The sequence below is a fragment of the Cinclus cinclus genome, chromosome 19 (assembly GCF_963662255.1).
Source record: "Cinclus cinclus chromosome 19, bCinCin1.1, whole genome shotgun sequence".
Lineage (NCBI taxonomy): Eukaryota > Metazoa > Chordata > Aves > Passeriformes > Cinclidae > Cinclus > Cinclus cinclus.
The window spans coordinates 10,055,394-10,080,687 of record NC_085064.1 but is presented as its reverse complement, the minus strand read 5'-3'; the positions used below and the strand labels follow the sequence as shown (position 1 = coordinate 10,080,687).

The following is a 25,294-nucleotide window of genomic DNA, read 5'->3' as shown; positions in this document are numbered from 1 at the left end:
CAAGAACCAGACTGACACTGCATGAGCCACAGCCTGATTTCCAAGTCAACCCTCAGAGAATTCAAGCCTGGTCACTTGGATACACAGAAAAGTGGTTAAAAGTTGGCAAGATTGAGCCAAGCAGCTTCTGTTTCAAAGACAGACACAGCAAGAGGTATTGGAGGTGACCAGTGTCACCACAGCCACTCCTCACTCCAGCCCGAGATTGTGATGGCAACAACTCCAGCCCCTTCCAGAAAAAACAATGGCAACAGTGGCAATATCACCTCCTTCGGGGTCAAGCCCTGCAGTGCACACCTTCCACAACATCAAACACCATCTCCAACTTTTAACAGCTCCAGTTTTCTCTGAGTTTCCTCTCAGTTCCACCAGGAGTGGGAAGGGATTGTCCATTTTCTCTGTCCAACACTAACATTCCTCCCAGCTCTCCACATATGGGGAGGGTCAGGTTTCCCCTCTCATGATTGCCTGGAGGGCACAGGAGAGTTCTACCTTTGTGACAGGGGCATAGAGGGCACCAGTTCTGTCACAGACACAACTCCCTGCAAAGATCAGACTGGGGAAGGAAGCACTTTTCCTGTCTCTCAGCAAGAGATGGCTAGAACTTTTCCATGAAAGTAACTTTGCCTCTTTCACCCAGATGTGAATTTGCTACAGAAAGCAGCTACTTAGGAACCTAAGCCTGCTTTTAACTCAGCTCCTTTTATTCTCTAGTTGCACTGTCCAGAGAAAACAAGATGTCCACATAAACAACTAGCATCAGCCCAAGAGGGCTGACTTTGGGAGGTGCAATTCAAGCCCTGGTAGCAGCAGCACTGGATTTCCTTAGAGAGGGTGGGAGGGTGTGCTCTGTGCATGGACAGCAGCACCAGCACCATGGAGCACCCAGGTACACAGAGATGGCCTCACCCTCTAAGGCTGAGGGGCTGAAAAATCTTGTTCCGAAGATTCACCTTCCTCACACAGCTGCTGCCAGCAGTCACCAGCAGCATCTTCAGGGGAAAAAAAAACCTTCCTGTGTGTATCCAGAGGCTTTATCCCAGCAGGAGTCCCTGTTCTCATGGCATCTCCCAGACACCAGGCCCACTCTGAAAGTGGGGCCTGTTGTCAGTGCCTTTCCCAAATTTACACTGTCTTCTCTTCCAGCCAGTTACAGGCACAAACCTGGCAAGCTGGGTAGAGGGAAGACTCCAGCTTTGCATCACACTCTGCACAACTTTTTTAACCTCCAGGTGCTAAACCAGAGCTGCCCTGCCTGGCACCAGACAGGAGGGTGGTTCTGCCCCCTCACAGCCTGTCCTGCCTGGGCACTGAGCAGAGTCTACAGCACTGACTGAGTTCTTCACTGCACCATAGCACCTGTTCCCCACTGCACTGAGAACCTGCACCTCCAGCATGGGGACACTGTGATTATCAAGACAAAGAGGAGTCATCTGGGTCAGGAATACTTTTGGATTAGCTCATGCTGCTCCACATTTCACCTAAGGAGACACTGAAGGCTGCTGTAACCCTGTATTTTCCTTCTCCTCTTCCCCAGGTCTCTTCTTTATAGGAACGTGGTTGTTTTCCCCCTTCACCTCCATCCAGGAATACCCTCCAGCCTTTTTAACTTTAGTGTCATTAAATCATTATTTAACTCTTGCCTCTTTTACAGAACCAGTTCTAGTAACCCAAAGCTTAGCTCTAGTTCCATCCAGGTGCAGTTCCACATGAAGTACCTGTGGGATCAATGGTTTATTTGGAATCTTTTTGCCCTGCAAATACAGAACTATTATCCTGCATCTGTTCCATAATTGGAAAGGGAAAGCAGCCAAACTCAAGTGTTCTCTGTAGGGGCTGAGTAAAGCTGCTGGATACATAAGATTAACAACACTCATCATCCTCTGGTGGGCTTGGAGGGCAGGTTCATCCAAGCCCTGAAGCACACAGGTCACATCCTTGGGTCAAAGTCCTCCTTGCCAGGACACACCTGAGCATTATCTGATGTGCAGCACCAAATCTTTCTCAGAGGTTGAGTCCTACAGCAAAAGGTATCATTGGCCCCAAAAGCCACAATGCCAGAGCAATCTTGTCCCCTGGCATTATGTACACAATGAAAAAAAAAAATCAAAATTAAAACAGCCATTCACACATTATTGGCAACTTTGATCTTTTCCTCACGTTCATTAAACCCTCACTGATGAGCATTTACAATTTTAAAATGAAATGGTTTTGTTTTCTTTTTAGAATAATAATTTCTACAGTTCTGTCAGCCAACTAATTTCAATCACAGCATAATCTAAGAATGAAGCAAATCCTGGCCAAGAATGGCTGCCATGGACTCTCAAGAGTCAAGGGGAGCAGCGTGTCCTAGCTCCTCACATCCCTGCACCCCTCCAGGAACCCATGGTGAACTCCAGTTAATTTTATCATGATTCTCTTGGCAACTTAGGAATGCTCCAGTTCTCAGGTGGCTGCTCTTGCAGAGATGGGGTGGAGAGGCCTGTGGGCACACCCAGTGTTAATGGCAGTGCTCTGTGATATCCACCACCACTGCCTTTTTCCAGCTGAAGAAGAAGTATCCAGTGCCTGCTCCGGCGGCCACGGCGATGCACAGGTACCCGTTGTAGGTCATGAAGATCAGCATGAGGAAGTAGCTGACCACCACCTGGATGATGTGCAGCACAGTCTGCAGCAGGTGAGGCAAGCTCAGCATCTGCTGCCTGGGAACACAAACCCAAACAAGTCAGCAAAGGGAACAGGTGGGAAATGCACATCCTCAAAGAGAAAGCTACCAGGACAACAAGGTGGGTGTGGGATGGCAGAGAAGATGGCACCAGCCTGGGCAGGGACTCCTGAGCACAGCTGGCACCTGGAGCTGTGGTTTTGCTCATAGAGCAAAGCAAGCACGGAGCTTGCTGGGAGGACACAACTTTTAGCTGAGAAACAGACTTTGCCAAGCTTCTTTTACCCCCCATTCAAACACACAGGCCTTGATTACTTGTCAACAAAAGGATTCTAAGTGTTTTCTGTCGGGGTCACTGGATGTAACACCCAAACTGTGATCTTGGGAACTGCCCCAGAGATGTTCATTACAAAAACCCTGAGCTCATCTGGCTCCTTGCTGCTTTCCTCCTTTTGTCCCCATCCTTGAGGGTGCCCAGGTGTCCCCCATCCTCCAGTGCCACACAGCATCCCAGTCTGGAGGCAGGACACTCTCCAGAGATCAAAACTGGCTGCACAAACATTCTTCAGTGCCAGTTTCACGTGCAGAGCTTTGCTTTAGAATGAAGTGTAATCCTTACCCCACAGTTTTGTGTGTCTCCATGAGGATGGTGCCATTGGGGCCAGGCACTGGCATGGAGTTATAGCGGATGCTGACTTGGGATTTCCGGAGCAGACACTCCCGGGCAATCTTAAGGCCTTCATAAAACATGGCCAGGAAGAAGACAGCCACAAAAGCACCAGCCATTTCTGACAAGAGAGGAAACATTATTGTCTCTGGGCAAGAGAATGTATCAGCAGAGTCACTGTGTGATTGAACAACCCCATTGTGCTGCACAGGCATGGCCCAGCTCTGTGTGCATGCACAGATAGGTGGGAAATGGGAATTTCATCCAAACACTCACTGCAATTTCACCCAGAAAGCAAAAGCAGCAATCACTTTTGCTAACAAAACCAAACTCTTAAACTCTACAAATATCTCCACTTTTCTTTCACCCCACAGATGCTATTTCAACCTGACTCAACACAGCATGACCACAGATTTTTAGCACAAGTAACAAGGTTAATCCTTGAAACATGAATCCTGAAACACCAACTACAAATCTTTTGTCTGCACTGCACAAGACAGTGTTACTAACCTCCAGGAGAATTGATTGTGAGTCCAGAGAACAGGAGTGGCACATTTTCACAGCTGAAGTGGAAAGTCATGGCCTGCCCAAAACACAAAGAACACCAAGATGAGCCTGAAGAGCTCATCCCAAGAAGCTCACAGCAAGGTGTAGCAATGGGGTTTGTATCAGAACAAGAACTCAGATCAGTTTATTGGGTCACCACCTAAACACCAAGAAAGTCTCCAGTAGATCTGGTGTAACACACACAGTAGATCTGGTGTAACACACACAAGAGAGATAGGGATGAGATGCTCCAGGCTGCAGTTCCCAGCTCCTTCAGCAGTCCTGGGCAGGAGGCCCTGTCCTTCACAGAACTCCAGGGAAGTGCCTTCTCCTTGCTTTTGGAGCTCCTTTTCTCCTCAGCATTAGCAGTTGTCAGGGACTGGAGATATCTCCATGGAGCTCCTCCTTGCCTCCCCATCCCCTCCAGAACTGAGGTGCAGGGCACTTTCCCTTCCCCATTTGGACATCATCTGATACAGGTAAGGATTGTACAGGTGAGTCTTCTGGTCTCCTCCTGCACTGTGCCACCAGTGTTGTCTCCCTATGGAATTCCCAATATCCTATGGGAAAGAGAGGCCTAAACACAGCTACACAAGGAGGTAAAGCCAGTCCACAGCTGCCCATGGGTGAAAACAAGGGCTCCTGACCCTGCACAGTGAATGCTGTGGGAAGGGAAGACATCAAAGATCCCCAGAGCAGCTGGAATTGATACAAACTTCCCATCTAGGTAAATACAGCTTGGCATGTCTTGGGCACAGCTGCACACAGGATTTTCACATGGGAAGTCCTGACCAAGCAAGAGTAACTTCTCTTTGAACTTCCCTTGTTGCTTAATTAAGGTTATTTGCTGAAGCTCAGAATTATGATTCACTTCAGCATCCATAAGAATCAGCTCATTTCCCCCAGAGCAGAAAATACTGTAAAACGCCTTTTAGAGAGTACTTTTCATCTCTTCAATGAATTGAACATATTTACATTTAAAACAAAACCCACATAAATCAGTGAACTGCAGCTGAACCTGAGCCTGTTACTTGGTACCAGTGAAGAATGGGAAAACACACATTAAATGTGCTCAGTCTGTTATCTAACATGCTGCACCTATGTACTGCCTTCCCTGACAGATTTAATTGTAATATGAATTTAAAATCTTGTGCAATTACTCAGTTTTCAGCTGCAGGGCAAGGCAGGGTCCTGTAACTATTCAGTGAACACCTGACATTCGTAAAGAAATTATATTTACATGGAAAGTGATGGCCCAGGGATGCCAATACTGAGTTGAGATGATGGGAAGAGCTTCACAGGGAGAGCAGTGGCAGTGCTGGACTGAGCTCCACATGGGCCATGCCCACCAAGGTTGTTCTGGTGCTCTCCTCTCCTGCTGTTACACTGGTTGCAATAGAAATAGAAGCAGTGATTCTTGGTTCTCTCCTCAGGCACAGAGCTGGCAAACAAACTCCAAACTGAAGGTTTGCAAAATCCACTCCTGAGAACACTCTTATTTGATGTGGAAGACACACTTATTTAACACTCTTATTTGATTTGATTCTCCCCTCCTTTTGAAATTTAACCATAAACAGACACGATTTGATAATCTGAAACTTACTCCAAAAGTATTTAGGAAAAGGAGCAAAAGCTGAAAGAGTTCCTAGAATTGGCTACACACAAACACTGATCCTCTGGTGATCTCTATGGAAACTCTGGACAGGATCTCTGCAAAGCCTCAGTGATGCCAGAATGCACAAGTCTGAACCTGCTGGAATCAAAGTCAGCTGGAGCAGCAGGAATCAGGACCAGCCTTAATGCCAAGATGGCAAAGAGCCCTGGCAGTGCTGTGCTCCCCAAATGCAGTATGCTCTGAGAGTTCAGGAGGGAAGGGCACAGAGGGAGCTCAGCACAGCCCCTCACACTGCTGGGCGATCCTCTCAGGGCTGCCTGGGGCTCTCACTGCCATCCTGGAGAACTCCATCCATGCATTTTCTTCAGGAAAACTCCTGCTTTGCATTTCTGCCCTTAGCTGGCTGCAGAGCAGACACCAGGCTGGCTGCTGGAAAGGTTTTTGCAAGAAAAGACAGTTTTGCCAAAGGATCTCCAGCTCTAAAATCCATTTCCTGCTCTGTATCCCTCATGCTGCTCCTTCACTCCAGAAGACCCACAATGGCATCTCTGTTTAACCTGGATGGATTCCTACCTTCCAAAGCTCAGGTTCATTTCCAGTTCTCAAGAGCACAGTCTCTTAAGACGACAAGTTACTCTGAACCACAGACAAGGAAAAACTCTGGTTAATTCTGACTTCTCCACTTACCATCATCATCATGTCAGATCCGTGCCCATGTCCCGAGGCTGTGGTGGGGTGGTGATGCTCAGGAGGATGCAATGTTGGCAGCATGGAGCTGTTCATGTGGTGAGACATCTTGAGGACAGAGAGATTCAGAAAGGCACATATAAAAGTGGGACCCTGAAAAACAAACAAAAAAATGAAGCCCTTTTCTAAACAGAATGTGGTTTCTCTACTGCTACTGCACAAGAAAATATTCCAAGCCACTGAGAACTGCTGCCTGCAGAAAACTCCTGGAGCTTCCTCATGCTCCTGCTCTGGCTACAGAGAGCACACAGCAGGACATTTTAAAGGAGGTGTGTCCCTCTGCAGCCTAATTTGATTGAGATGGCACCTGAGGCAAGTGCTCAGCATAAAGGAACATTTCTTATCTACTCAAGAAACAAACAGAGCCCCTTCCCAAGTGCAGTCTTGCAAGAGGCAAAAAAAAATCACGAGCACCACTTTAAATTGCATATACTAAAGGATCAGATCACAGGATTTCTTTTAATTGACAGTTATGCATTTTATTGGGAGCAGTTTAATACAGAAATTGTGTTAGTTGGTACATGACCTACTGCCAGACAAAGGTCTGCAACTGCTACAGGCAATCCAGTTTCATTTCCATGAGCTTTACACTGCCACATCTCCCCTTTAATCACATTACCCACAGTGAGAGAAACACTCAAGAGGCTGCCAGTCCCAATCCTTAATGTGATTACATCAAATCAGGGATGTCTGGACACTCTAAATAAAAATACCCTCCATGGTTACCTGTGGGCATGGCTGCTGCATTCTGCCCCAGCACTGCCTGGGCTGGCAATTGCTGGTGGGAATAAGGTAGAAACAGCAATGAGAGAGAAAATAACCTGGGAATACCAGTCAGTCCTGAAAGCACAGCATCTGTCCTGCTGGACCCTGCCTGGAATCCTCTGCACCCTCCCACTCCAGTCCTGCACTGAAGTAAAACCAAGGGAAATAAAAAGCAAAGTTCAGACACTTCATCAAATTAAAGTTTAGAAAGAAATGAGAGACAGACTTCCTTCCACATAAATCATCAGGAGAGTTTAAAAGTGTTTGTTCTCAAGCTTTTTAAGCCAAAAGGCAGCATGATATTTGAACAGGTAGGCATAGCTATATTTAGATTGAAGAGAGGAAATGAGACTCTAGAAGAGCTTTCTGAACTGAAAATAGCAAATAAAGCCCTGAAAAGCAGCCAGGGGTGGAGCTGGCTCAGCATGTGACAGTGACCCTGTGCAGGGGTCACTGCTGGCCCAGAACACCAGTACCAGTGCAGCCCTGTGGAGCATCCATGACAGGGGATATCCAGGGGCTTTGGGGTTAAATTAAGTGACCAATGAGAGGAATTAAAGATCTGGGGAAGGTAAGGAAGCTAACTCCCCAGCAGTGCTGGGGAGGACCTCAAGAGAAAGACAGAAGTAACACCCAGCAGATACTGAAATTAAGTAATGGAGGGAAGCACCAAGAAGTGACATCAGGAACCCATAGTTCAGATGTTGCATAGATGTTCTGCACCTCTGTGCTGGTGAAGTTTATAGCCCATTCCTTATTTCATCAGACAACCTCACAATAATCCTCTGTGAATTAACTTGTCATAGAATCCAGCAGCACTGCCTAAAGCAGAATGAATTCTCTGTCCATATTTCTGCTATTTTTTTTTAGCTCACTTTTTCCCTGATTTGTGCTTCAATATTGAGACCAGAAACATGTTCATGGGGAGATAAAAAGGAGAGAGAACAATGCAAGCAGTAGCTCAGCTGACACAGAAAAACTTCACCAAGGAATAACTGCAGAATGGAAGATTATCCTGTTCCAGAGCTGAAATATTCCGGCTCTAGAACTGCAAAATACAAACACTTGGGAAAGGAATCCTCTGCCAAAACACACAAACTTCAAATTGTCTTTTGCATCAGGGAAGGAAGAATAGCCCAAGTGCTTTACCCACAGGATCAAAGGTAAATGTGCTGAGAGGAAAGACGTAACACAAGAACTTCCCCTCTCCCACAGCCAAAATCTCCTGGAATCACAGAACCATGGAATATCCCGAGCTGGAAGGGACCCACCAGGATCACCCAGTGCAGCCCCAGTTCCTGCCCAGACCCCCCAACAATCCCCCCCTGTCCATCCCTGGCAGCGCTGTCCAAACGCTCCTGGAGCTCTGGCAGCCTCGGGGCCGGGACCATTCCCTGGGGAGCCTGGGCAGTGCCCAGCACCCTCTGGCTCAGGGAAGAACCTTTCCCTCATCTCCAGCCTGAGCCTGCCCTGGCCCAGCTCCAGCCGTTCCCTGGCTCCTGTCCCTGTCACAAGGAGCAGAGTTTAGAGCTGTCCCTCTTCTCTCAGTTGACTGATCCATTGCTTTTCCTTTGAGTGCAACATCCTCACCAGCCACTACTGTCCAATAATTATTTATTCCTCTTAGGATTTCACATTCCTGCCAAGCTCAGCAGGTTCCAAAATGCTCCACAGAAGCCCTGGCTGGTTACCAGATGAAAAACTGCCCTTGTCGCTGGGCTGTGTCCAGCTTTTCACTCCTTTCCTTCTCATTTATCATTGTCTGCAGAAAGGGAGAAACACTGGATGTGTTCTCAGGATATTTACTCTGTGGGAACAAAGAACATGGTCAGGTGTTCAGGAGTGGCTGCCTGTGGCTGGGCAGGCCTTGGTATAGGTTACAAAGGGCAAGCTCACCTCACCTGGAGAGAGCCTCACATGCTATCCCAGTGCTGCAACACCAAATCCAATCCCTCACTGCAGCCACCCAAGACTGAAGGACATTTTATGAGATCCTGGAAGGACAGGGCATTAAGTAACCTTAAGAGGAAATAACCTCATCTGAGCCACTTCAGCTGTTCCAGGGGACAATCAGACTCTGATTAACAGTTTAGGAGTTCTATACCTAAGCCTCAAGGTAAAAAACAATGTAAAGGGCAGCAGCAGGTTAATGGGTGTGTAATATTCCAAGCTGCAAATCTCTGATTGGTTTGCACAGCTCCTAAGGAGAAAGCTGACAGATGTGTAGCTCTGTGTGTCACAAGTAGGTGGTGTTTCCACAAGGCTGACTCTAGACCTGAAAGAAAAAAATTCCACCCCCCTACAAGTTTCTATTACTGTAAATTCTTTAAATAGGTTTAGCCTTGTACAAAGGCAGCCCTTCAGCAGGTATTTCTGCCTGAATGGGCGATTTGATCTCTGGCTGCTGTCTGCTCCCTATGTTTGCACTGAGAGGGAGAGGCATTGGAGTGGATTTCTGAGCATGGAGCCCTGGAGAGGAATGTGCCACAGCCCATGACTGCATCAGGATCAGGTGCTCTGAACACCTGAAGGGGAACAGACCCCAGGGTGAACCTGTCACAAGGGGGACACACACAGAGTGATTTTTTTTATGCTCTGCAGTAACCTACTGCCTTAGAAAACAAACAGGGTGGAACAGGAGAGAAGAATGAGGAAATTCTCCTCCAAGGCTTCTTTCTTTCCCTCTCAGTGCTACTACCCCAGGTGAGAGAAACCACAGCCTCCATTTTACAACCCTTCAGATTTTTTAAGGAAAGCTGCAAGACTCAGAGCTCCACACAGGACTTCTCTTTCTTTAAGCAGAACCTCAAGCAGGCCCTTCTGTCCCAGCCCTGCAAAACCACCATGGCAGTTCTGCAAACCAGGCTGAATCAGGACAGGTGCAGTCAGGAGCAGGATCTGACAGCAGCACTGTCAGCACCAGGACTCACCTCACCCTCCACCAGCACCAAACCAGTGCTGCCTCACCCCCCACATACCAGGAAGCCACATTTGCAACTCCAGGGCACAGAGAAGGGGAGAACAGGCAGGAGGTGGCAGGGCACACATGAGTGCGGGTAAACAAGCTGGACCTGATGAGATGCCAAAGCCTGAGCAGTCTTTCCAAGCAGGTCTCAGCCAAAAATCACTGCCCTTAGACATAACCCCCTCCACAGCCTCCCAATCTATTGCTTCTGCTGTGTTCATCCAGAGTCCTGCAAATTCATAGCAAATCACAGCTTTCCCTGTGGCAAACACCCAAGGAAAATACACCTTTCAGTGCAGAAACATGGGATGTACAAAAACAGGACACACTATGCAAAGAATCTACCAAGCTCCCAGAAAGTACTTTACAATCAGCTGCAACAGATCTTCCTTAAAGTTCCCAAGGGAATGAAGCCCCTTTCTAAACCAGAAGTCCAAAATCAATACCCTAAATCAATGCCAATTACAGTATCAACTCTTCCCTTCTAAAGAGTGCCTCATCTTTCCCAAACCAGTCCAGAAAACCCAAGAAATAAAATACCACTGGCTCTGCCCAAAAGGACCAGAGCCTTAAAAATCTCCTCTCCAGGGTCCTTTAGAGCAGTTATTGGTCCCACAGAGAGGGTGCTAATGAAGTGGCCAGCACAGGTCTGGCTCCTGCTCAGAACCTTCCTGACTCCTCTCAGCACAGCTGGAGTGATTCGTACCCAGTATCTCTCCACCAACATTTCTGATAGCAAGAACAGGGTCAGGAGGTGCCTCTCTTCTCCTGAACAAGTAAGAAAGACTTGGTAATGTTTACTAAGAATTAAAATCAAAGTTCCTAAGAGAAAGCCAAGGGAAAATGATTAAAAATAGCAAGCTGGAAAAGCAAAGACCTCTTGCTTACATATCACATAGATCAGTGCTGCATGACACAAAGGATTGCTACAAAAAAAAAAAAAAAAAAAACACAGAAGGAATGAAAAGGCACCCAGGAGTTCCCAATGCTCTACTTACAGCAGTGCCCCTGGCAGACCCAGCTCCACTGGCTCCCAGCTTGTGGTCCCAAGGCCAATCCCTTTTTTGTTTAGCAGTGCTGTAAATGGAGTGGGAGGGAAGCAGCAGCCTGCAGACACTGTAGCTCTGTTCACTGGCTCTAGCTGTGGGCTCCACTGAGCTTGTCATCAGGAGACCTAAGCACTGCTTTTAGTTTATTCAGTTTCCTGGCAAACTTTTCTACTTTAACCACTTCCTTTCCAAATGGGTGGACTTGTGATTCTTCCAGGATCCCAGGCAGAGCTCCAGAACTGAGGGACAGACCAATTCCACCTGTTCATGCTGTAGCAGCACCCAGCAATGGCAGCCAGGGCCCCTGGGCCAAGCTGTAAAGATACACTTGAAAGACACAGGGAACAAACACCACATTCTTCAGTAATGCAGGAGAATATGTGTTACAGATACACACTGCTGTTTCCCAGTGTGAAAATTCCCCTTGGAACTCTCCCAAGCAGCTTCCCAGGCTGGCACTGAGACACAGGGAGGGACTGTGCTGTGCCCAGCACACTTAATTGCACACCTTGTTTTTCCCTTGCACAGTTCCTGAAGAAGGAATTCTTAGAGCTATATTAAGAACTCAAGGAATGTTCTGAGCTCACAGCAGAACTGTGGTTTACCCTGGTACTGCCTCACCACCTTAGAGTCTCATCCTAAACCTCTTCCCAGTAGTTTAAGGTTTCACAAAAGCTCTACACACCAGAAGGGGTTTGGATAAAGGGAAAGAGATGGGCACAGCTCAGGAGCTCCAACACACGCTGAGGGTGAGGCTGTACAAATTTGGATTTCCTGAGGCTTGTCCCTGACCATGGAAACTTGCTGGATTCAAACTGGATCAGCAGAGCCAAGCAGGAACACACAGTGTGACACAGGGCACATTCTCCCTGTCTACCTATGAGCAGTCTATTCACACCCACAGGATTCAGAACTTCTGGAGGATCACAGGCACTCTGAAGGACATCCAGCCAGAAATGCCAGAGGCTGCAGAGCAGGGAGCAGACAATAATGGGCAAAAATAGAGCTGAGCAGGGCTGTAGAAAACATCTTGTGTTCAGATTCAAAAGGGGACAATGCCTGGGCAGCCTGTGACATACCAGGATGGAAGCAGTCAGCAGGGACAGGCAGCCAATCTGGGAGCACCTAGAGTCTGGGTTTCCCAGCTGGAATGCACAACAAAGGAAAAGAATGGGATTTTAAAATGATGTGCAGGGTTTTCATGTTTTGTGAGGGAAGAAATCCACACAGATCTTATCCTCTGCCATCACCTCCACTGAGGATCCCAACTGGAACCAATACAGCAGAGCTGTAGATGATGAAGGTAATGACAAAGTTTCTGTACATCAAAACCACTCTGCTGTCCATGAGCCATGTCCACAACTGATGGGATTTGCCCAGGCTGAGACAGACAATTGTTAAGGTGATCCTGACAAACCCCACAGGAAGGATGTGGGAGGACAGTAAAGAAAAACCACATTCAACCACACAGGGAGGTTTGGGGGTGATGCTTTAAGCCAGAGTTGAGCTCAGGTTCTCTGCAGCATAGGCAGATCACAGGGCTGGGGCCAACAATCACACCCTGCAGTAAATGCTCCTCTAACACCCACACTTCATGCCTCCTGGCTGCCATAATTTGCTTATTTTATTCTTACCAAATCCTTGTGTTTCTTGTATCAATATGTTTGTCCCTCTCTCTACTGGGTTGCTGTGTCCCCATGGCTCAGGCTGCCCACTCCATATGGGCAAAAACCCCAAACTGTGCTCCAGTTCTAGAATGTGGATTCCAGTTGGGATGCTGGCTCACACAAGCTTCCTGGAGCTGTACCACATCATCTGGCATCTTGATGCAGTTACATGCATAATTTAATTCAAATGAAGATTAAAACAAGATGATGGAGTATCAGCATACATTCAATCCTTAAGGTCCTGTCCTCTGCTCTGAATCAAAGCATCCCTCAGCTGTACAACTCAAGCAAAACTGGTCACAGCCATTCAGCACAATCCCCATTACTTGAGGAGGGGCCAGAGCTCTTCCTCTCAGCATGGCTACAATAATGGCCCTTTGATGGAGTTTATTTTCATAGCAAACTTGTCTGGTCACCCTCTGTTAGAGGCTTCCCTAGAAGGGCACGGTCATTCCTAATCTCCCAGCTTCTGCAGACACCTCAGGAAATCTGTAATCTTTGAACAAGAAGAAAAAAATAACCCAGGACAGATTGTTCTTTACAGGACAATGCACTCAACTTCGTTAAGTGAAGTACACACCATGTCATTACCCACAGGCCCAACAGAGTGAAAGGCAGCAGAAAACAACCCTGCAGAGCATAAAACCTCAGACTCTAAGCCTGGTAACATCAGAGGAAAGGCTGAGAAATGCTGGCAAGAGCTGTGTACAGGTGGCAAAATAATGGGGAGTCAGACTGAGCCTTCCCTGTGGTAAAGCATTTCCCTCAGCCATACTGAAACTCCAGGAGGTGGCAAAGCAGTCAAAGAAGGATCCTCATGGTAAGTGTGGCAAAACTGAGGAGTCCTTGCCAGCCCTTTCCTGCCTATAGACTCATTTCTGCAGAGAAGTCTGACCCAGCCCAGGTGCAAACACCTGGAACGCACACAGAGCTTTGCATGGAGATCCAGGAGTGATCCTTGACTGTCTCCACCGAGCTGAGACCAGGCAGTTAGACCAGATGATTCTTGAAGGTGCCTTCCAACTTAACATTCCAATCATATTTCTATTCCTCTGCTATCCTGCAATACCCTCTGCTTGTACTGGCCATTTCTCAGCCTTGCCTTGGTAGCGCATGTGAGATCACTTCCACCATGAGCACAGGAACCTTTAGCAAGAGGTAACAGAACCAACTCTGTCACACCTCAGTTTGTCTCTGTCCCTCACAAATCCAAGGTCAGCAATGCAGGGGTAGAAACTCCCCTCATCTACAAAGGAATCCCACACACATCCCAATGAACATTAAGTCTTCCTGTGAAAGAAGCACTGCAATCTCAGACTGATCCATGCCTCCAACTGTTGGGCCAAATCTTGGGGCCCCCACATGCACAAGCTCCCCAGGGCACCCCACTCTTGGCAGAACATGGGACAGCACCATCTCTTCAGCACAGCTCCTTGCCTTCTGCTGTGGTGACAATGGTTTGGAAGGTGCACACCAGGCTTTGGGGCTCAGAGTACAGCAGTGGGTACATGTGACTGGAACGTTCTCAAGCCTTTGCAAATGCAACACACTCCCTGCCCTGCCCAATGCAAAACAATAGGAAGGGCATGACACCAGGAATTCCACTGGGATTGGGTCTGGCAGCTGCTGTGAAAGCCACGGGGTGCAGCCTTGTAAAACAGTCTGTTTGGTAGATGTTGCTCAGAGCACATCTGCCACAGAAGCCTGGCTCAAGGGAAGGAGTTTTGGGAGGCAGAGAGGTGCTGGAGGCTGTCACAAGGCTGAGGATACTTATCCACACAAAGGACAACCAGGCAGGATACAGCAAACTCATTCTGGAGAAACTGATGTCAAGAAAACTATGACCTGAAGTTTTCAGCAACAACCAGCTCACATTCTGATAAAACACAAGTACTTTCAATCTGCATGAACCCAAATTGACCTGAAGTCCCCAGTGGGACACTTTCCAAGGATTAGAGCACATTCCAGCCTTGGCTGTCTTGAACAACCCCAGCCAGGGATTATAATAAGCCAAGCAAATCCAAAGTGGAGCTCAGGGAAGAAAGCAAAGCTCACTTGGCCTGGAGTTGCCCACACGCTGACCAGGAGCAGAGGGCCAGGAACAGACATGTCAACCACAAGGTGCTTTTATTGCCAATAAATGCCAATGAAGATTGTACTCATAAAGGGGAGCTGCTACATCAGCAGGCTCTGAGGAGGAATTCTGACAAGGTGGTACCAATTAAAATGTGATTGGCATCTCTTTCATTCTTCAGTTTCAATGTTCATCCACCACAAAACTTCCCCTTCTCCATGTTACTCCTCCAAGAGAACAGCTCCCAGCTCCAGCCAGCCCTGGCCTCTGGGCAAAAACAGCAAGGACACCAGTGTCCTATGGGATGTCAAAGTCAGAGCACATCCATTCTGCACTAGGCTCTGACTCCTGCACTCAGGAGTGCCTTGTCCTGCTCAAGCCCACTAAGAGCACAATTTCTTCCATTCTGTACATGCACAGTGTTCTCCATCCCGTTTTCATTTCCTCCCTCATGGATCCCTTATTTGCCCCACGCTGTTCATTGCTCCCCTTTCTGTCTGGGTGGATGAGGCAGTTGTCCCCCTTTCTGGCATGTCAGAGCACAGACATTTCTGGAAAGTGGCAGAATTGAGGCACCTCAGGACATGCAAGAACTAAGGAATGACTGCCACTCCTACAGCTCCCAAAGAAGAGGAGATGCTGTACCAAAGCTGACTTGTGATTCTGGCATCTGGAAGAACAGCACAGCACCAGAGATACTGAAACTCGCACAGAATATGTTACAATTTCTTTAAGAGGCATCCAGGATAAAAGGCACAGCACACACCAAAACTCTTTATAGCCAGCCTATGCCAGCATGAATTCAGAGCTAGAACTAACAAGTTTCCATCAAAGGCAATTCCAGGGGGCATCTGCAGAAGCACTTCGGCACTTCCTGTGTACATCAGAGCCTTCTGAAGCAATTAGCCCAGGTCTGAAGACCAGCGGACCACACCATCACCTTCATCTCTCTTCCTCACATCATCCAGGACATGGCACAGGAACACAGTAACACAAATCCAGGTCACAAAGTCCCCAGGATTCAGCAGCCAGGGAGGAGAAACCTGGCAGGAAGGGAGGAAGTTTAGGCAGACATAAGGCAGAATGGCTCAAAGACCAGGGGAGTAAGAGCCATGTTGAGATGGAGGAGCAGGAGGGTGGGTGGTGCTCAGTCAGGAGCCACCTGGGAACCTCCTGCTAAAAACTCTCAGCACTCACTGGCCAGCTGAGGACAGCCAAGGATTGTGAGCCATGAGGAGACACAGGAAAGCACTGGGAAGAGGAGACAGAAAATCAGGCCCATGTGACCCATATTTCCAAGATTATGTAATTCCTGAATAAACAGATACTTCCTTATCCTCAGTGGTGATTTTTGCTCAGATGTTACACAACCAAACACAGGAATGGTGACTAGGGAGATGTGATCCATATGGCCAGAGAGCAGGAACCCTGCTGCCTCAGGGGAGGCTGAGAACAAATGGGACAGAGTCCTGAGACTTGTGATACTCTTCAAATAATTCTAATATAAAATTTTAATATAAATTAATATACAAATATATATTTTAATATATATTTAGAAATAAATTTATAAATTTATATATTATTAATGTAAATATTAATAATAATAATTAATATTTGGAACCCCATCTTGCAAGATGTGTATTCTGTAAGATTAGACAACTTCTGCTTCCTTAGAAAAACCAGGCCTAGTGGAGAATTTCACTTCATATATCATATGCCCTAATCAACAACAGTTTCTAGCATATATTCCTCTACCTATAACAGGCACTTCTTAAATTAAGGGAGAAGTTTTCTCTTCAAATGAAAAAAAACATAAAACAACAAACCTCACCATTTGCATACAAGGTTCTTTATCATGGTCACTAATTCAGCATCCAGATTCCTGCACATTCAACACCTCCTGCACCACTTGCACATACGGAAAGGAGCCTGTCTCCCACAAAAATGTTTCTGTCCACAGGGTAAGAACAGATTATTGTTTGTGGCTGTTCAGTGGCCACATGCAGAAACATTCCATCTCTAAGAAACAGGGAACTATTTACAAGTTAATCCTGATAAACCATCACTCCATGGTTTGCTGGAGCAGGAAGGATACACCAGGCCACAAAGCATACACAGCTCTGACCAGAGTGATTTTATGGTGTCTTCAAGCCCTAAACCCTGTACAACTGCAAAATAATCTCAGGAGACACAAAATTAAAGCAGAGTCAAAAAGTGCATTCCCAAGAAAGGAAGCACAAGTCTCCTCAGAGCCAAAAGTGATTCAATGTATCCTAGAAGTGCATTAGTGGGCCTTTAATACAGGTGAAGGATTACAGATGTTATCTGTTATTACCTCTTTACAGACCTTATCTTGCAACAGCATAAATACCTTTGTCCCATGCAGGTAAAATTAAACCTGAAGGTAATAAATGGACGGCACTGGTTTATTAGAGGCCTCATAAAAGGGAGTCCAGCACACATGGTTCACAGGAGATTCCCAGATCTTACCCTACTTGCCCATTTTCACACAGTTCATTTTCCCTCTCTGGCGGCTTTTCAACATTATAATCAGACTTAGCCTAGAAAAGGCAACACTTGTACAAGTTCTGAACTGACTTTCAGGTGTTTTGAGAATCTGTAAAACAAGAAAACCACACTCCAAAACTCCTGGGTAATTTTTAGGAGGCCATTGCACACATATGATGTGAGACATAATGGTTTAAGCAATTCACACACGTTTTCCCATGTCCAGCACAGCCAGGCACACATTACCTTACACCACATGGGAAAGTATCCTTGCAGAGCTATTCCACTGCACTCCTTTCTTTTCATATTTAAGCAGTTGTTTGTCTGTAATTACCCCTCAGAAGTGTGTCCATGTGCAGACACAGCATTTTTAGGTGGCCACTCAACCATTCCCCTTCCCTGGAGCTGCCACGTTCCAGCCTGTGTCAAACACTGCCTCAACAGCCACAAGCTGATGTCAGCTCTAACTGGGATACCCTGGCATTTCCAGCTCTTGCTCTGGCCTGTCAGGGTCACCTTTGAAATGCAGGCTTCAAAGACATAAGAGTTCACAAGACTAACTTTTCGAAAAGTAACTTTTCTTGCAGAAGAGAAACGGATGTGTTCATTTCATTTTGCAGCACCATCCACGACTGTCCCTCAACACAAGAACCCGTTCCACCACAGCAAAGAATCAAATTATTTTGTGCCTCCAACTTGTTTTGAGAAGCCTCAAGCTGTTCATGGGCAAAATACAAGGTAGAACTCGGGTCACCCTTGGCAAAATCCATTCCAGTGGGTTTTTAATTAAGCCCAGGAAGTCGATCTCTGTTTTGGCAGCTGGTTAAGACCAAATATCCATCACCAGAGGCACCTTCCTACTCTTGATCTCTGAACTTGGCAAACAGCAAGTGGATGGAACAGTGATACATAAACAGCTTCCAGGGAGAGATGCAAATACTTGCAAGGGTTCAGAGAACAAATTCATAGCCCCAGTCCATGGAACAGAGCATTTTCCTTTTGAAAATGCAACCAAAGTATTGGAAATATTACTGAAATTACTGAGTCATCTCAGCAGGGTAGAAGATCTCCAGTATCAAGAAGAGGCAAAGAGCCATCAACTTGAGTCTCTAGAAAGGAACCTATCTTTGGAAGAGCCTTGGCCTCGTGACACTCTTGTGACAGGAAGAGCCATGTAGGGCATGGAAAGCTGGAACAAGAGCCATCAACAATTTTTCCATGAGTGACAAAAAAAACACTCTGGGAAGCAGAGCTTCCAATCCTGGCTTTTTCATCATTTTCAAACCCCTGGACAGCCACAGAGCTGCTAATCCAACACAGAAATTATTCAGAGGAGAAAAATGCTGAGTACTTACTCTTCCAGAGACAGGTTTTCCATCTACTGAGTCCAGCAGAGCCTTTTTCTCCAGAGAGGCAATAAGTCTGAGACTGATCAAAGTTTCTCAACCCTCACATAATGCTGACAAGCACATCATTATCTCTATCAGAGGTTAATCATTAACTAATGCTTGGATTAGCTTAGGGCCAGACCTAGCACTGGGATGCTCACACAGAGATCCACAGAGCAGCAAAAGCAGTTTCTGAGCCTCCCTCATGAGATCTTTGCACAAGTGCAAAGAGATTTTAGAATTCCCTGATCTGATTAAGTGCATTGCAGAGATTACTTTCCAACACATTAACCAAAACACATTTCAAACATTTATATCTCTATCAGATAAATTAGTAATTTGCTTGCTTCTGAATATTGTAACAAAGCAAGCTTAGTTTATTTTAGTATTTAAGTATTTTAGTATTCAAACTGAGAGAGCGCAGGCTTAGGTTAAGATTTTAGGAAGAAACTGTTCCCTGGGAGGGTGGGGAGGCCCTGGCACAGGGTGCTCAGAGCAGCTGTAGCTGCCTCTGGATCCTCTGGAAGTCTCCAAGGCCAGTCTGGATGAGGCTTGGAGCAGCTTAGGACAGTGGGAGGTATCCCTGCCCATGGCAGAAGGTGGTGGAACAAGATGAACTTTAGAGTCCCTTCTACCCTAAATCACCCTGTGACTCTATCTGCCCCATAATGAAGAAATGCAATGTTGTCAAAGCTATCAGACAGTTTTCAGGAGCACTGGGAAGTGAGGAAAAAAACAAAACAAGGCAGATAAATCATCAGTTGTGCATAAACCATGTAAGGGTAACTGGCTCTAGGACCACTCTGCCTGGAAAGCTGGAGACAACAACTGCTATGGAAAAAAAAAAAGGAACAAAGCAGAAAAAGTACAAGAACAACTGTGCTGGGCCCTGCAACACAAGGGGCCTCGTGGTGGGGGCTGTGGTTTCAAGCAAGAGTTACACAAAACGGGATCAACTGACAAGCAGCGCACATGATCCTGCTGTGATGTCCTGGAGGGTTTTACTTGAGGAATTCAGACAATTAAGGAAAGTCAGGCTGCTGCTAAGTGGATTTTTAAACTAGAAGCAAATCAGAATCAAGTGCAGTAGGCTTTACCACCTATACAGAACGATATCCCACAGACACTGCTCTGTGCTGTTTATGATAAGACCACAAGAAGGGCTTTACAAGTATAACCAAGCCTGTGACAGGAACATGAGGGCAGCTGTGGAACTCTCAACTTCGTTTGCAGCTGTTCAGTTTTCACCTGACAGCAGCTATAACATGCTCCTCCAGCACATTTCAGCCTCACCTGACACCACCTTGAACACTAAAGTTCAACACATCCTCACGAGATGTCTTACCCTAAGTTAATGAGGGACATCAAAGCCAATGGTAACTTGATTTGTACAAAACCATCCTGGCATAGAACCCAGAAATCGTGACTCAGCCTCTTGTCAAATCCATCAGACCAGAAGCTCAGACAACAAACAAGGGAGCCAAGAAAACCAGACCAACACCGACTGCATTTCACTTGCACAGTAAGCCGTGGCTGGGTGTGCTCCTCGGGAGCTTGTGCTCCCACTTCCCTTATCACTTTGATGCACATGAGCTCATTCACCCATCGGAAATGCCTTCCCACGGAGCCACGCCGATGGCAGCACTGCGGTGACTTCCCGAGGGCTGCAGGAGAGTGAACTGGGATGGCTCCTACTGGGAGCACTGCCTTTGAGTCTGCTCCACGATGGTTAGTGTTTTTCTTTCCCAAGTAAAAGATGTAAGCTTGGAAATGCAGCCCAGCTGTGCCAACGAACTGCTTGAAAGCCTTTGGGAGCAGGAAAGGTTCAGGGAAGGGGAAGCAAGTGATCGATGGGATCCCTGGCTCCCAGTCCAGCCTCCGGCAGAGCCCAGCCAGGAGCAGCCAGGGTAGCACGAGCTGCTGCCATTGTCCCACCATTGTCCCACTGCACTCTGAGTGCAGCCACCAATTACAGACATCAGACAAGGCTGGGTCACAGGGATGAGCCTCTCCCTAAGGAGGCTGGAGCCGGGTCCCTTTCCAGGAGCTGCTTTTCCCAGCTCTCTGGGGCAGGCCAGCCTGTCTGCTCACAGCATTAGCTCAGATGAGCACGGCACCTCATAGGTGGCCTCAAAGCACTTCTTAATCCTACAGAGCCAAGTCCAAATATATTCTCTCTAATGTGAAAAAAGCCTCAAAGTGCATTTGCCCGGCACTCCTTCCCCTTAGACGCAGTGTTTAGGCAAAAAAAAAAACACAAAAAAACAAAGAGCCGAGACTGCCAAGGTTCTCCTTATCCAGGTTAGCCAGAAGATCAGCTAAATATATCACAAAGCTCATATTCCAAGCTGCTGTACCTTCATCAGAGGAATGAGATCTGAATCAGTGATAACTAATGAGTAATGTGGGAAAAGAGGGTTTATGGGAGTGAACTGGCTCTCCCACAGTTTCTGAAGAGCTGGGGGCACTCACGGTGAGTTCCATGCCAGAACTCCTCCATTCTGCACCCAGTTTTCTCCCAACTTCTCAGGATTCATATCAGGACATGCTGAGCAAGCAGTGAGAACACAAGAGCCTCAATCACTTGCAGCATTTGGCCTGTGCTCTAGAACTACTATGGACTGCTCTAGTCATTCAGATAAAGTGAAAAGATTATATCTTTGTAACTTCTTTAGCAGATGATAAATGACATTTACATCTGTGATACAGCAAATGTGAGATTTTTCTAAGATAACATCCACAGAGAGGAAAAGAGCAGGAAGCAAAGCCATTGTTCTGGCTTGCAATCACAGCTGCTGAAGTGCCACTGGAAATCAGCTGGAGACCCTTGTAGATATGAACTGATAACAAAGGGAAGAAAAGACAATGGGAAATAACATTAAAAACTGTAAATATAAAAAAGGAAAACTAAAAAGGAGCTAGTTTATCACAACCCCCCACTTCTAGATTGGCATCTAAACCAGAAAAGTCTAATTCCAGGACCAACAAATGAAAGGCTTTAGAAAGTATACCAAAATAGGATTTAATTTGTTTACAATAACTAGCCCCATTATCCTCTGCATTAGCAGATTCCAGCTTTCAGATGAAAAAAAGGTTAATGAAAAAATCACTGGCATCTTGTTCTCTAGGACCTGATTGGGAACATTTCCAGAAAATTAGATTGAAACAAAAGGCAATGGAGTAGATTAACTAAGATTGTATTTTCTAGAGAAAAGCAACATAAACTAGATTGAGTCTTTTTCATCCTTCCCTAAGAAAAAACTGCCAAGACTCCCAGTGACTTCCACAAGTAGCAGACTTGTGGAGAAGTTCATGCTGGCAATGTGCTCCAGCTCAACTTCCCAAAATTCTGCTGCAGGCTCCTGCTAACTTCCAGGTGACCTTCAGGCCAGGCAGGGAAGGCTCTGCAGAGCCATGGTAGCTTTCTGTTGGGTAGAAGGGTCTTCATATCACATAGAGAAACCAAGGAGGACAGGAGAAAATAATTCATTTTTGCTGAAAGAACAAAAAGTTCTGTCTTCTCTTGGACTGAATGTCTGACTGGAAAACAAGCCTGCTGAAAAGAAACTCCTCAGGGCACTGCTCAAAATTCACTGTGTGAACATGGTAGATTTTGTCATTTACTTCTAATAAAAAACTGCAAAAGATTATTCTCAATGCCCTACCTTCTCAGGCATTAAACTTTTGTTCAGGGATAGAGTCTCACTAATCCAAATCTTGAAGTTGCATTGTGAAGGGAGAAGTGAAGTGAAACCCCCCCCCCCCCCCAAAACTCTTTCCAAAACAAAAAAAAACTAAAAAAAAAAACCCACAAACCTTGTCATTGTACCACTGCAAGTTTGAGACAGTGGCAGGGATACCTTTAAAATTAAAAAGCAAATATGCCAAAGTGACTTGGAAAGGTGATTTAATTTCTCCTCTCTACTGGCAGAAATCATCCTAATTCTCATCTTAGTTAATAGCCTGGTCTAGATGAGAAAACTAATATGAAATGAAAAGCAGCCAAATCACAGTAGGAAATGGTTGTACAAAATTCCTCCATTCTCAACTAAGTAGTGTGGGAGCTTGCAACTCCTGCCAGTTCTTGTATTTTCAGTATTTTATTTTTGGGGGGGAGAACAGCAGAACCAAAAACCTGCTTATTGTAACATTTTTTGTGTTTGTAGCAAAAAGCATCACTTAAATTTTGTATTGTACAGCAGATAAGTCACAGCTTCACCAACAAATCCTTAGTTACAAAACCAATCTTCATTTAAACAGCAACATTCACACATTATTCCCAGTGCCCCCTTTTTAATGAAGGATGGGGAAAAAATAATGCAGAGTCCAAAGCCTGATTAAAGCCTCAGGAAACATTACATCATAAATGGCAGGATTTGGGATCATTAATTTAAATGCTGACTTACCCTATAAGATGCCATATTGCTACTCATGAAAAATTCTGCAAAAGCTTTACTGACCTCAGGCTCTAGCAGAGGCAAGTTAAGATCAAACAGACTGAAAATCAACTTAATAAACACTTGTGAGGATCGTTTCATCCACCTGAGCACAAAAAGCAGGACTAGTAAGCATTCTGGAGCTTGGAATTCGAGCACAAACAGGCAGAATTGGCCTCTGCCTGGGAACTGCGTGGAACCACAAGCCCACTGCACACTCAAATACAGATGAGGGCTACAAACAAAGCCTAAATTAAAAAAGGACAAGTGGCTAGGATGTGATGCTTGCTGAGCATTGCAAGATGTGCTCCTACAGCCTCTTCATCACCACACTGGCATTAAAACTGGCCAGTGCCAGTGAATCCAGTAAAAAAAAAGAATAGGAAATATATACAGGTATAACACTGGGCTAAGAAGATGACGAAGGGTCTGAAAGGGCCATATGAGGAGCAGCTGAGGGCACTGAGATTGTTCATCCTGAAGAGGAAAGTGAGGTCAGAACTCACTGGGGGCTGCAGCTCCTCCCAAGGGGCAGCTCCAATCTCTGCTCTGTCCTGAGAGAATAGCCTCAAGTTATCCCAGGGCAGGCTCAGGCTGGAGATGAGGGAAAGGTTCTTCCCTGAGCCAGAGGGTGCTGGGCACTGCCCAGGCTCCCCAGGGAATGGTCCCGGCCCCGAGGCTGCCAGAGCTCCAGGAGCGTTTGGACAGCGCTGCCAGGGATGGACAGGGGGGATTGTTGGGGGGTCTGGGCAGGAACTGGGGCTGCACTGGGTGATCCTCTTGGGTCCCCTCCAGCTCAGGATAGTCTATGATACATACACCTAAAAATCCTGAAATGAAGTGCCACACCAGGACTCAGCCACACAGGTCTTCACCACTTAAAAAAACAAAAACTTCATTAACAACCAACCTGACAGAAATACAGGAGCCAAAGCAACACACTCTCTTCATCCAAGGGACCACATTTCCCATTGGAAGGAAGTTCATGCCCACCTGCCTTACATAGGTTGGAACAACCTCCTCCCACCAGGAATTTACACCAAATTATTGTGGAGTTTTTGTTGCTATTTTATTTTTAACAGAAATAAGTGCTGACCTTTTCCAAGTTTCATGCTAAGTTCATCATACATTCTGCAATATAAAAGCTGCTTAACACTCCCCTTTATCTTCTCCCTTTAGAAGTGGAATCAATGATATCTCAGTTATTGCAATAAACTCCTGAATTACTGTATACTCAGGTTCACAACAGACCTGGCAAATTCCTGCTCAGACTCAAACATCCAGTCAGTAACTGACAGTAAAAATTTCCAACCAGTGCCAGCAAATAACCAAAGCCAGCAAATATCAACCCTTATTGCAATTCTGACCTCCTGCACATTGTTTTTCTGCATTTCAACATCATTTGGATCTAAGGTGAAATCAAAGCCAGTAAGTCTCACAAAGCTCATAAAGACACCAGCTTGCCAAGAGGGGAAAAAACACAGAAAAATCACAATACACCACAAAAAGCTCATTAAACAAACCAACCGTGTATTTCTCAAGGTATGAGGCGAATGTGGAAAACTGCTTTAGAGAGGCAGCTCAGACATTTATCCACGCAAGGAACTATTCCAATGTTTAAGAACGCAGCGCACTGCTTGTAACCCTGGGTAACTCAAGAGAACCGAACCTGGAGCACAGTACTGCCCGAGCGTCCCCAACCTTCCCTACCGAGCCCCATGGACCCACAGGGCCCTCAGCGGATCCATCGGGCCCTCTGGCTCAGCCCGGAGCCCTGGCGGGTCACGGCTCCCTCACGGCAAGGGCAGCGCAGCGGCCGCGGGGCCCGGCTGTCACCTTGGGAACCGCAGGGTGACAGAGCCGGGCGCCTCCTCCGGAGCCCGGGGAGCGCTGCCCGCACCCACACCGAGCTGGCCCCGCACCTCCACCCCCACGTCCCAGGGCTGTCCATCCCCTCGGGGCCCCCCGGCGCCCCCGGCCGAGGTCGCACATCCCGGCCCGAGGGGAGGGATGCCGGTGGGCGGCCATGGGGTCCCTCAGAAGGGATGGGGGGGAGGGGGGCGCGTGGGTGACACGAGCCCCCCCCCGGGAGTCCGCCCGTCACTCACCGCGCGACCGCCACGAGCCGCGGCCCTCGCTCCGCCCCCCACGAGCAAACCCCACCCCCTCCGGGCCTCCATAAATCCCGCCCCTTTTTCGACG

General features: G+C 46.8%; 1 protein-coding gene across 3 annotated transcripts; it reads right to left on the bottom strand.

Moving 5' to 3' along the window:
- Positions 1–1,075: 1,075 nt before the first annotated feature.
- On the bottom strand, positions 1,076–25,226 carry SLC31A1 (solute carrier family 31 member 1). 3 transcript variants are annotated; one of them, XM_062505581.1, is made up of 5 exons: positions 25,201–25,226; positions 6,181–6,333; positions 3,843–3,915; positions 3,285–3,453; positions 1,076–2,702 (listed from the first exon to the last, which is right to left on the bottom strand). In XM_062505581.1, exons 2-5 carry the CDS (start codon positions 6,286–6,288, stop codon positions 2,501–2,503), a joined length of 552 nt encoding a protein of 183 aa, XP_062361565.1. In that variant the 5' UTR covers positions 6,289–6,333; positions 25,201–25,226; the 3' UTR covers positions 1,076–2,500. The 3 variants fall into 3 exon arrangements, with proteins under 3 accessions (XP_062361565.1, XP_062361564.1, XP_062361566.1); XM_062505580.1 differs by lacking the exon at positions 25,201–25,226 and adding an exon at positions 10,969–11,170; XM_062505582.1 differs by lacking the exon at positions 25,201–25,226 and adding an exon at positions 7,062–7,082.
- Between the last annotated feature and the right edge of the window lie 68 nt (positions 25,227–25,294).